Below are 12,346 nucleotides of genomic sequence, written 5' to 3' on the forward strand. Positions count from 1 at the left end.
CAGGAGCAAAGAGCTGCTGCGACCGGGAGCTGTGTTCTCTGTACTAGCCCACAAGGACCTAGTCTACCTGGTGCATGGCTCACAATCCCAGTTTGCTGTGCAGAAACAGGTCCATGCTTTTCCTCAGAGCTCCCCCTTGTGACTAGCGGCCACTAGCACCGAAGCAGTTGATTGTACTGGTTGAATGCACGCTGAGGCGAGCCTGGAGAACCCCCAAGTTTATCACAGGACTATATTTGATTTGATTTCCATAGCCCCCTGCTGTCTTCTGTGTGTAGACTGCTTTCCTGGGGTAAAGCGTCAGAAGGACAGAGACAACCCAGGACTGGTTCTAGAGCAGACCATCTGTCTTAATAGGACGTGCAGTAAACATTTATATGAGAAGTAACTTTTCCATCCTGATTATGGAGCCACTTTTATTTATCAGAAATTAATGAAAGAATGTCATACCTGTGATTTTTTTAATTTACAGAAAATATACTTTAAAATTTTAATTTGTATTTGTGAGGGTGCATGTACATGTGTGCATGTAGAGGCCAGAAGTTGACAATTAGGTGTCTTTTTCCACACTAGTTTTGAGACAAAGTCTATCACTGAACCTGAAATTCATCAATTTGATTCATCAATTTGGCTAGGCTGCCTGGTAAATGAGCTTCAGGGATTAACCTGGTTTTGTTCTACCCCATTCCAGAACTGGGGTTACAGATGAGCACCACTGCATCCCACCCCCATCCCAGAGCTGGGGATACAGATGAGCAGCATTGCACCTGATCTTCATGTGGGTGCTCAGGATCTGAACTCAGATCCTCAGAATTGCAGAGCAGACACTTGACCAACTGAGCTACCTCCCAGCCTCAAATATCATACTTTTAATCCATATTAACCAAGCAATGGCATCAACTAGTCGAACACAAAAAAGAGATAATCAAAATTGATAGTTTATTTAAAAACACCTAAATGAACATATGACAAACATATCTAGATTACTACTGCAGTCATTCTATTTAATATTTCTCAACATCCCTCTAGTTTGCTTCTAATGGGAATATAATTCAGATCTTCATTTTTTTTCTCTTTAGGTTTAGGTTACATATATTTTGTATCTCCTGGTTAAGATCATTATTTCTATATTATATTATTACTTTACTTTTTTTTTTTTTGGTTTTTCGAGACAGGGTTTCTCTGTGTAGCTTTGAGCCTTTCCTGGAACTCGCTTTGGAGACCAGGCTGGCCTTGAACTCACAGAGATCTGCCTGGCTCTGCCTCCCAAGTGCTGAGATTAAAGGCCTGCGCCACCACCACCCGGCTACTTCACTTTTTAACAAGGTCCAATATTGAACTCTCAGTGGATTCCTTTGAGCTTACCTATAAGATACCTTTAACAGAGTAATCACTTAGCAAGTGAGGGTTTATGCCTCATTTTAATGGCATGGTTGTCCCTGAGAGTGTTTGCATACCAAGATCTTCATATTTAGAAGAAGGTGCTGGTTCTCTCATTTAGTTTAAGAGTCAAACCTAATAAAAATTAATGCCTTCCAAAGTATTAGCTGAGAGCCCAGAACCTGGATGTTTAAATTTAGGACTTTCCCAAGCCAGACTATGAAAAAAACGACTGAATTGGAATCAAACAGGACGCAGTTTCTCAGAAGCACCTTCCTCTCAAACACAGCCAGAGCCCCGCCCCCTTTCTCTTTTAACGCATTGAGTGAACTTACATGTCGGAATGAGTGCCGGACTGGCTTGAGAGTACTCAATGCAGGATTCTTTTTAATAGTCCGTGTCTTTCTAAATAATAACCAACACCCCTTTTCAGAATGGTCCATGGCTAAAGGAAATGAATCCATTAAACCTCGTCTGATTTGGTTAAAATTCAAAACCACTGCCTGAAGAATAATTAAACCCGAGTCGTCACAATTCACATTCTAATGGGCTCTTGTTAAGGGGAGACGCAGAGGGAACTCCCTTTGTTCTTCATAGCTGGAGTATTCGCTCTCTTCATCATCACTGGTTACTCTTCTCCAGATCAGAAATGAGGATGTTTTCCTCTAAATGTGCTGTACTGAAGCTGAATGTAGGATAGTAAAGACTCCTAGACCCCCTGAGTCTCTGGAAGAAGCCACTGTTCTGCTTGTACACCCAGAAGGAAAGCATGAAAATGGCCAGCATTATTATCAGCGTCAGTGAGACTGCAAGAGGAACGATGCTGTGGCTTAGTCCTGGAGGCAGACAAAGAAAAAGAGAGAAGAAACACTGTCACATGCTTGCTGTCTGTCTTATTAATTCTAAGACATATCTAAATATTCTTTCCTCTTCCAAGCCTACCTTTTCCTGGATGCTCTATTACAGCTGGAACATCTAAAATCAAATAATAAATAAAAAAGTCTTTAAATTCAGCAAAGTTATGGCATTATTCAAACAAAGCAAGAATCAAGCTATTGCTCATACATCACATCTGGTGGCGTGTTTTTATGAATGATGTTTTAATGGAGGTCTGATATTCATTCATTTATGTATTGTCTATGTCTCTCCTCTGTCTGTCTGTCTGTCTGTCTGTCTCTCTTTCTCTCGTGTGTGTGTGTGTGTGTGTGTGTGTGTGTGTGTGTGTGTGTGTGAGTGAGAGAGAGAGAGAGAGAGAGAGAGAGAGAGAGAGAGAGAGAGAGAGAGAGAGAGAGAGAGAGAGAGCTTGTATGCCATGGGGCATGCATGCACCATGGTGTGGGTGTGTGTAGGTCAGATGGCAACTTGTGGGAGTCAGTTCTCTGCTTCTACCATGTGGGTCCTAGGGTTTGAATCCAGCTTAGGTCATTAGGCTTGGCAGCAAGTGTCTTTACCAGGTAAGCCATATTGCTAGTCCATGAGCCATTTGTAGTCATAAGGACTGTATTCATAACATGTGAGTACTTCTTTTCTTTTCATTTAGTAAAGCCAAAGAATTTCCATCTAGTCCCAGCACTATTACAACAGAAATACCTCACTGGCTCCTGCCCTCACTGGCTCCTGCCCTTACTGTCTCCTACCCTCACTGGCTCCTGCCCTCACTGACTTCAACCCTCACTGGCTCCTGCCCTCACTGGCTCCTACCCTTACTGGTTCCTGCCCTCACTGGCTCCTGACCTCACTGGCTCCTGCCCTTACTGGTTCCTGCCCTTACTGCACTGCCTTTGTGCACACTTAACCACTGCACTGGCTGTGTGCATACTTAACCACTGCACTGTCCACACTTAACCACTGCACTGTCCACACTTAACCACTGCACTGTCCACTCTTAACCACTGCACTGTTCACACTTAACCACTGCACTGTCCACACTTAACCACTGCACTGTCCACTCTTAACCACTGCACTGTCCACTCTTAACCACTGCACTGTCCACACTTAACCACAGGGGGTCACTATTTTGCTTACAGGAGGTCACTATTTTGTTGGAATTAGAAGAAGAGTTAGCCCAAAACATACAAGGCCTGCTTGTCTGTATGTAACAATTTTACAATCAGTACCTTTCACATCTGGAATTCCCAAGAGTCTACAAAATAAATACATAGGCCCTCCATTCCAAAGTGACATGGTTCCTGTTTTAGGTTGTTTTACTGTAAGAGCGTTTCTCACTTAAGAAGACTATCTTAAGGGCTAAACTCTGCAATTTTTGATCTGGGAAAGGATCCAGAGAAAGCTGTAGAGCTGTGGAGGTACCTGTGAGGCTGGAGCAGGAGAATTGCTGTGAGTCTGAGTGTGGATTTATAGTGAGTTCCAGACCAGGCAGGGCAACAGAGTGAGACCCTACCCTAGAAGGCTACATTAAAAATAATAATAACAAATAAATAAGTTTTAGAAAAAGAAAAAGAGAACCTGGTGCTCAGAGCAGCCTCAGTTTGGACAGACACTTTCTTACCTACAGGACGGGTATGTTTGAACTGCTCCATGGCCTTGAAAAGTTGCAAGGCTTTAAAATTGAACACTGACATACAGTGCTTCTGATTTGCTCTAGATGCTTAAATGACAGTGAAAACTTGGGCATGCTGGTGGTCTGATGTCTCCTGCAAGGCTCTGCTCTTTGGGTTTTCAAACCTCTGTGACTCATACTCAGATTTTTCTCTTTCCTTGCCAGTCTTCCTACCCCTCCCGGTATTTTTCGTCATGCCATTCAAATTGCTAATGCTGTTCTTTGCATCTAGTGAGTTTATCTCACTGTGGGGGTCTACACTGCACACTGTCCATCCCTTGCTTCACCAGGAATCTCAGCTCTTTGGCTCACCCCTGGATCTTGCCGCACTGGTCAGTTTTACTCTCATTATGTGTCTGCTGCTCCGGTCTAAGAGCATTCGCCATGGCTGCTTTCAGCAATGCTTGGCCTTTGCTCTAAAATACCTCCTCTCCTTCTCCGTTCTACTCCTTCCTGACCCCCCCCCCAACCTCTGAAGCCTTCTTCAGCATCCCAGAGGCACACCCACTTTCCTTCTAGCTAAGATGAGCATCTAGGAACTGTCTGGATTATTAGAAACACCGATGATCTCATGGTATGCTGTAGATGTAACCAACTGTCTTATTAAATAAGAAACACAGAACCAATGCAAAGAAGAAAGCCAAGAGATCAGAGCTAAGAGCCTTACCCGTCTACTGCAGCTAGCCTCTTCAGCCAAGAGAGAGCTACTTCCTGAGTGTTTGTCTTTATATAGACTTTCTGTTCTGCCTTCTCATTGGTTGCAAACCCAACCACATGACCTCCTTGTCACTGCCTGTCTGTACAGACCTCCAGGTCTTCTATGGTTGATATTGAGATTAAAGGCATGTGTCTCCAATGCTGGCTGTATCCTTGACCACACAGAGATCTACCTAGCTCTGCCTACCAAGTGCTGGGATTAAAGGTATGCGCCACGAATGCCCAGCTCTGCTATGGCTTGCTATTAGCTCTGACCTCCATATAACTTTATTTATTAACATACAAATAAAATCACATTTCAGTACAAATAAAATATCACCATAGTATGCTAGCTCAGAAGCCTTGGCTGTTGTTTGCAAATGGCTAGGATTTTCTGACTTAGTTATTGAAAACTAATTTCCATCCTTTTAAACTGTATTTCTTAGGATGGAGTCAAGTATGACCTTTCCTGCATAACATGCTCACAAAAGAGAATCACGCTTACTTGTCCATGACACATGCACCAAATGAATAGATGATATTTCTTAAGACTGAAGATGATTCTAAATGTTCTCACAGCACATCTCAGCACAGCTTTTTGGTGTAAACTACATGTCTTGATTTCATTTATATGACTAACAATTTTTTCCCCTTCAGATTAGAGGGAAAAAAAGTAACTCAAGTGTTCTGACTTGTGTGATGTAGACCCAGAATCCATCTGAAAAACTCTCTGAAAATCTGCATTTATAATTTTTTAAATGCTACCATGGTGGGTCAGTATTAACAAGGGAAGAGTCAATATGAAGAATGTCTCTCTCCCTTCACACACCTGTGTCCATTTTACATATGAATCCCTTTTTGTCTTCACATGAGGTCAACTGCCATACTCCTTCAGGGATCCTTAGGGCAACACACGGATGGGGCTTGAGGTGGTCTATAGTTGGCTTCCGAATGCCCCAGTTTGACTGGTCTGTGGGTGTTCCATCAAACCACCTTAAGGTTCCATCTGTGGAAAGATTGCTGATTATGAATTTTGAGCATGATTCCCAAGCTAAGATTGGGATAAACCATAAAAGTAGGCCCCAAATTTAAGGAGGCACATTAAAAGTATGTTCATGAACAAAACACAAAAAAGGTATCTATCCATTAAAAGTTGCCTCTGGTGCAACTCTCTATTTTAGATACAGGTATCTTGTTTCTTAATATCCTGGTTTGAGTTTTGAAATAGTCCACACATTTCTAACCAATTTAAATAAATCACATAGTAAATGAAATGAAATTAATTAATGTATAGAAAATCCCTTGAAACACAACATCAACCCCATAACAAAAGGGTTCATTTCCTAAAGCTATTATAATGCTAGACGTGGTTCAGTGGGAAAGTCCAGCCCATATATGGTCAATAAGGTGTGTATGTGTAGGGGGTGGGTATACTGTCTGAAACGATTATAAAACTAACAATAAAGTGAAGTACAAGGCAGCTTGCTTTTGATTGTCACCATCTGCTAGAAATTCAGACCATGTCCAGGATTAAAATGCTCCTTGCAAGAATGGGCTCTGCCCCCTCCTTCCTACACCACGACAACACTCTCTCCATGCCAATTCAAATACTTTTCTTTACAAGTACCTTTCGATAACATCCATTACATAAAGAAAAGAATAGTGTGACTCCAATTACACACGCTGGTGTTTATGAGTAGTATATAAGAATTCAAAAAGCACAGTTTATCATTGAAATGGCTTCCTGACTCTGCTTTGCAACACTTAAGGGAGCGGGGCATTTTGCCATCCTGAGCCTGGGGACACAGTTGGAGTGAGCATTTTCCCAGTCAGTATGAAGGTTAACTTGTCATTTGTTTGTTTGGGGGAGGTGGCTTTAGGATTCACACTACACTTTCACAGCGAATGTGTCCGAGAGAGTTCTGTGGCTCCCAGAGGTCTGAATGCCTGCGTATGTATTGACACCTCCTCTGCACCCACATCACTTACTGTTACTATCAAACTGAGCATTCAGCCAAACCATCTGGACAGAAGAACTAAACGCAAGAAGCTCTTCCAGGAGAAACAAGTTTTCAGCCTCATCTTTGATCGCTAAAAGACCAGATCCTGCAAAAGAGACAAGCAGCCACTGAGCAAGGTAAATGCAATTAAAAAATGTTTCTGTGCCCTGTTTTGTGAAACTTGGGCTTTTAAAAATCAACATTACATTCCTCAATACATTTTTATTTTCCCCTCTGGTGAAAGGAAGGGGGCTAGAAGCTCAGGACCTTGCCATGTTAGGCATGTGCTCTCCCACTGAGCTCCAGCCCAACGCCACATTTCTGTTGTTAAAATGGGGTTGGTGGGGAGACAGCTGGGTTGGTGAAGTTCTGCTGACCATACATGAAGACCCAAGTTTGGATCCTCAGGACTCAGGTTAAGAGCAGGGCTGGGGAGGCAGAGACAGGAGGATCCCTAAGTCTTGTTGGCCAGGTTCAGGGAGAGAGCATGTCTCAAACATATCAGATGGTGAGTGAGTGATTGAGGAAGATACCTGGTATAACTCATATACACACAGGCTCTTCTCAACACACACACACACATACACACACACACACACACACACACACACACACACACACACACACACACACAATTTTAAAGTGATTAAAAAGAAAAGAAAAGAACAACAAAAAGAAGGTCTCATTATGTAGCCTGGCCTCATTATGTAGCCTGGCTGGCTTGGAACTTACTATGTAGATCAGGCTGCCCTTAAATTCATAAAGATCTGTCTCTGTGAGTATTAGGTAGCCTGTGCCACCATACCCACCTAAAATGTCATTTAAGACTTTTAAGGTGAAATTACATTTATAAAACTGTATAAGCTTTCACTTAGAAAGCTAAAATACTGATGATCCAGTTTAGAGAACATTAAAAATTCATAATGCACATGGCTTCAGAAAGAAGAATTTTGTGGGAAAGCTGTGCACTGAGGCACCATCTCGGGTTTTCCAAGTCTGCACTGGAACATGGATCGCCTGTGGTAGCTGTCCCCCCAATAAGCAAATTCAATAGTGTTTTTTCCCCCAGTAGTTTTCATGGCTCCTAAAGTCACTGGATGATCAGCATGTGAGAAAGCACACTGTTTACTGAGATGTCAAGGAGTACATGAAAGCGTTTTAGTGCCGCAGAAGAATTACCTTCTCTTTTGCAAAATTCATGAGCATCCTCGAAACTCCTGCTGTCCAGGACTGTAGAAAAACTGTAGCAATTACCTTTAAATTTTATCCAGGGAACTGATGTTTCTGGGCATAGCACTGGGTGCTGAAATGCCTTTGTTTCTATGGAGAAAAAACAGGCATGATTTCAGGCTGGTGCCTGGGCTCATAGGCTGAGATAACCCTTATTTGACATTCAATGAAAGGCCAGAATCAATGCATGCATTAAGATTTTCATGATAATACCCCAAAAGACTGGATTTGATGTCAAGGATTACAAACTAGGGTTAGGTTCTTGTATTTCTGTTAGAAATACTCTTTACCTAAACATGCAGAGTGTGTTAATAGATTTCTTTGTTTACTTTTGAGTGTGCCTGGAGAAATGCTGTCTACTGCTATCCTAAAGCCTGGGGCATCAGGGAGATGCAATTCATAGAGGAACTGGTAGCTGAAAGATGCTGGGAAAAGGATGTCTAACTATATAATACATGTCCTATGCAGGGCTAGGTGTCACGGATTTCTAAAATCCTTACTTATCAGTAAGCCTATGAGAGAATAGCACATTCAGCAAGTATCACAATGAAACACAACATGAAATAAATAAGCAAAGTTTGAGGGGGCTTTCCTTGCAGCACCATACATGAGAGTCAAATACATCCATGCTGAGATCCTGGCCGCATTGCTTCCTAGCTGTGTGGCCTTGGGCATGTCGCCCTGTGCTCAATTTCTTTATAACAGGAAGCTAACAGCAATATCACCCTCTCCCCCAAAACAATTCGAACGGTTTAGATGTGTTAATGTCTGGCCTTTGTTATTTATTTCATTTATTACTGTTCTATAGATAAGTGTGTATGAGAGCGTGTGTGCCACGGCACGGGGGCTCAGAGGAGTCAGTTCCTTCCTTCCGTGTGCGTTCTGGGGATTGAACTCAGGATGCAGGCTTGCTCTGAAGCACCTTTTACCTGATGAGCCATCTTGCCATCCTGTCTGGCACCTCTTAAAAGTCTACAATAGATGTGTACATTTTATCAAAAAAGGAAAGAGACATATGGTATTTTAGAGGAATTAATTTTGCTATATGTATATATATTTCTTACGTTTCCATATGTGTATACATGCATATAGGCATCACTTATGTTTAATCCTGAATTGTTTTCATCTACAATTATGCACAGCATGTGCACTATTTGTAATGGTATCCAGAATAGGAGTAAATGATGCAGTTCTATGAAATGAGAGATTTAAAAGGAGATCAGAGGGGGAACTCGTGGTGTATATGACAGCAACAAAGAGACCCAGGCAAACAGGATAAAGCATGCCAGAGGGTGAGGAGACAGAGCCTATTCTTGGTACTGCTGATGGCTGGAGCCTCGGGAGTCTGTTTAATGCTCTCAGTTAAGTTTCATCTCCAGTAAAGGAGTGGGTCAGCTGAACTTCATATAAATGGGGTAGTATGCAAAGTGTGGGGTAAGGCATGTAGTGAATGTCCGAGCAGTATCAGCTACCACCGCCACAACCATTGCTCAAGAATCTACCACTATTGTCTTAAACATAAACCCTTGGTTCTTCACACAAGCTGAAGCACACCTTTCTAGTGTGGCTGCCCGTCTTTATCTTACTCTAACCCGAGACGCTGGCAAACTCCAGCCCAGCTTTGCCATTGGTATCCCTCTGTCTTTGTCTAATCTTCTCCCCTCAGGGTGCTTCTCTGTGTTCTGTTACCGCCCATCAAGCCATTCTTCAAGCTCCATCTTCATACACTGCCATGCCCTGCAAGCCCTTCTTCCTTCCCCCAGATAGATAGGATGCTCTTTTAAAAACAACCAAAATGCATTTCTTATGCTGCAGGCAATGGTGGGGATGGCAGCAGCATCAGAAGAACACAATGCATCCTCTTCTTGATAATCCCTCTTTCCGCATCTTCTAGCCATGCCCACTGTGACAGCTATTTGTTTTCATATCATAGACCAGCCTACAGGGTCTGGGACTTTTTTATTCCAAGGGCTGGGACTTTTTCTTATTCACGATCATATTCCCTGCTGAGCACAGTCATGCACACAACAGTCATGTAGCACAGGACATGTTTGTTGAGTTGAATAGACTTGTACTTACCAGTGGGTACGTGACAAATGGCGCCCTGCAGGAATGACTCACAGGCTGTGCTGTGCCAGCGTCCATTAGTGTCAGCAAAAACACAGTCACCAAGAAAGGTTGACTCCTCATCCTTCCAGTAGGTGAAAGGGGATCTAGTGCCATCTGACCAGTCAAAATTAACACCGTTCTGCAGAGGGGATTTGAAGCATCATTTCATTGCCAAGACTTGCTGGAATCACCCAATGCTACCCAAGCATCCACTCCTTCCAAATTCTACACTTTCCCCCCAAAAGAACCAGAGGTTGTGAATGGAATAGAGTTTGCATTTCAGTAATTCAAGTGTGTAATACTCTTGTTTTTAAAAAACAAAAACAACAGAGAACAAAACAAAAACAAAAAATCAAACTCATACAAACAGAACTCTGCATGTTATATTTCAAGGGTAGTGAATTAATTAATAATAAAGTTTCTGAGCAGGAAGCAACAATCATTTGTCATGGAGATTCTGGAAATCTAACAAATTACCCAAACATGGTACTCGAGTTTTGAGATGTGTTTCATTGCATAAATGAGTCAGTACTCAGGATGCTTGAGAATTTTCAAAGGACCCATGGGGGCATTATATTTAAAAATCAGGCAAGTGCATGTTCATCCTAAAAAGACGTATGCTCTTGTTTTGTAGCCTCAGGATTCTCAAAAACAAAACAAAACAAAACAAAACAAAACACAACACAACAAACAAATGAACCTGAAAACAACAACAACAACAAAATCCCCAGTAGTTTCTGTATAAACCAATGGTTGAAATGATACATTTACTACTGTGTCTGGGAATTATTTTTGCGTGCTGATTCCAGTGGTTGTCTCACTAAGGAAGTAGACAGAAACTTTGCAAAGATGACTGGAGGAGCTCCGAACACCTACGTCTGTGGTGGAGAGTCCAATCCAGTGGGCGTAGCCCAGCCTGCTGAGGAGAACGGTGAGGAAGGACTGGTGAAAACTGTCTGTAATGCTGGCCAGTTCTGCTCTGTGCATCCGGCAGGTTCTTCCTGCTGTGTACCAAGTCATATTAGCACGGATTATTTTGTAAGTTCTGTTTCCAAATTCCAATGTACTGGGGACTGAATGCATCTCAGACACGTTTCCATGGTATTCTGAGGACATGAGGACAATGACAAAATCACTTGTAGTATCTGGACCACAGAGGAGGAGGTCAGACTTAACATTCATCTTTGTCACTAATATCGACATTGACCAGAGCTTTTCTTCCAGAAGTGATGAATTCAAAATAATGACACTACACTTCGAAGTATGTGTGATGCTAGGGAATTGGAACATTGTGGTGGTTTGAATGACAATGGCCTCCGTAGGCTCATACATTTGACTGCTTGGTCCCTAGTTGGTGGAACTGTTTGAGGAGGACTAGGAGGTGTGGCATTATTGGAAAAGGCATTGCTGTGGGATGGTCTGTATGTCAAATCTGTTGCTCTGATTGGTCAATAAATGAAACACTGATTGGCCAGTGGCTAAGCAGGAAGTGTAGGCGGGACTAACAGAGAGGAGAAAAGAAAGAACAGGAAGGCAGAAAGACACTGCCAGCCGCCGCCATGACAAGCACCATGTGAAGACTCTGGTAAGCCACAAGCCACGTGGCAAGGTATAGATTTATGGAAATGGATTAATTTAAGCTATAAAAACAGTTAGCAAGAAGCCTGCCACGGCCAGGCCATACAGTTTGTAAGCAATATAAGTCTCTGTGTTTACTTGGTTGGGTCTGAGCGGCTGTGGGACTGGCAAGTGACAGAGATTTGTCCTGACTGTGGGCAAGGCAGGAAAACTCTAGCTACAAAGATATGCTATTGGGGGTGGGCTTTGTGGTTTTAATAGCCATGCCATTTCCAGTCCTCTCTGTCTATCTGTCTTTCTCTCTGTCTCTCTCTCTGGTGTGCCTATGTGAGCTTTCTCTTTAATATATGTGCATTTCTCTTTTTTGTCTTATATTATGCTGTATCCACAGAATAGCCTAAATGTAGGAAAACAAAGTGAAAATTTCTGCACTATCTGATCTAGAATGAATTTAGTCCCTCTTGCATACTAGGCTGAAAACTAAAATCAGTAAGTGGTTTGGGCTTATTAAAGGGCATGCTGAGATGTGAATGGCTGAAGGCCTGGACTTCATCCCATTCCTGACCCTACCTGGCTAAGAGTCCTGGAGAAAATTAGTCCTTCTAAAGCTTAAATTTCAGGTCTATAAGAACTGACAAGGTCTTCCTTAGAAGGATGTGTACAGAATTCTTGCCATACTCATACAGCACATGCCCTATTGCATCCGGGACACACCAAACACCTAATAAATGTTGCTCCTCACTCCCCTCTCCTGTTTTTGTTATGTTCTTCACAATAAAAATGGCAAAGTGGG

The 12,346-nt window shown here is 42.4% G+C and overlaps 1 protein-coding gene across 1 annotated transcript in view; it reads right to left on the reverse strand.

Annotated features, from left to right (window-relative positions):
* Nucleotides 1–920: 920 nt before the first annotated feature.
* The window catches only part of Pla2r1 (phospholipase A2 receptor 1), a 128,441-nt gene continuing 117,015 nt past the window's right edge, over nt 921–12,346 (reverse strand). The window contains exons 24-30 of the mRNA XM_042275349.2: nt 10,852–11,081; nt 9,946–10,114; nt 7,816–7,956; nt 6,626–6,742; nt 5,466–5,642; nt 2,323–2,355; nt 921–2,216 (exon numbers count right to left, since the gene is read on the reverse strand). Of these exons, the coding sequence (XP_042131283.1) occupies nt 2,002–2,216; nt 2,323–2,355; nt 5,466–5,642; nt 6,626–6,742; nt 7,816–7,956; nt 9,946–10,114; nt 10,852–11,081 (1,082 nt within the window). The 3' untranslated portion in view covers nt 921–2,001. The remainder of the gene's footprint in view (nt 2,217–2,322; nt 2,356–5,465; nt 5,643–6,625; nt 6,743–7,815; nt 7,957–9,945; nt 10,115–10,851; nt 11,082–12,346) is intronic.

The sequence above is a fragment of the Peromyscus maniculatus genome, chromosome 4 (genome assembly GCF_049852395.1).
Source record: "Peromyscus maniculatus bairdii isolate BWxNUB_F1_BW_parent chromosome 4, HU_Pman_BW_mat_3.1, whole genome shotgun sequence".
Classification (NCBI taxonomy): domain Eukaryota; kingdom Metazoa; phylum Chordata; class Mammalia; order Rodentia; family Cricetidae; genus Peromyscus; species Peromyscus maniculatus.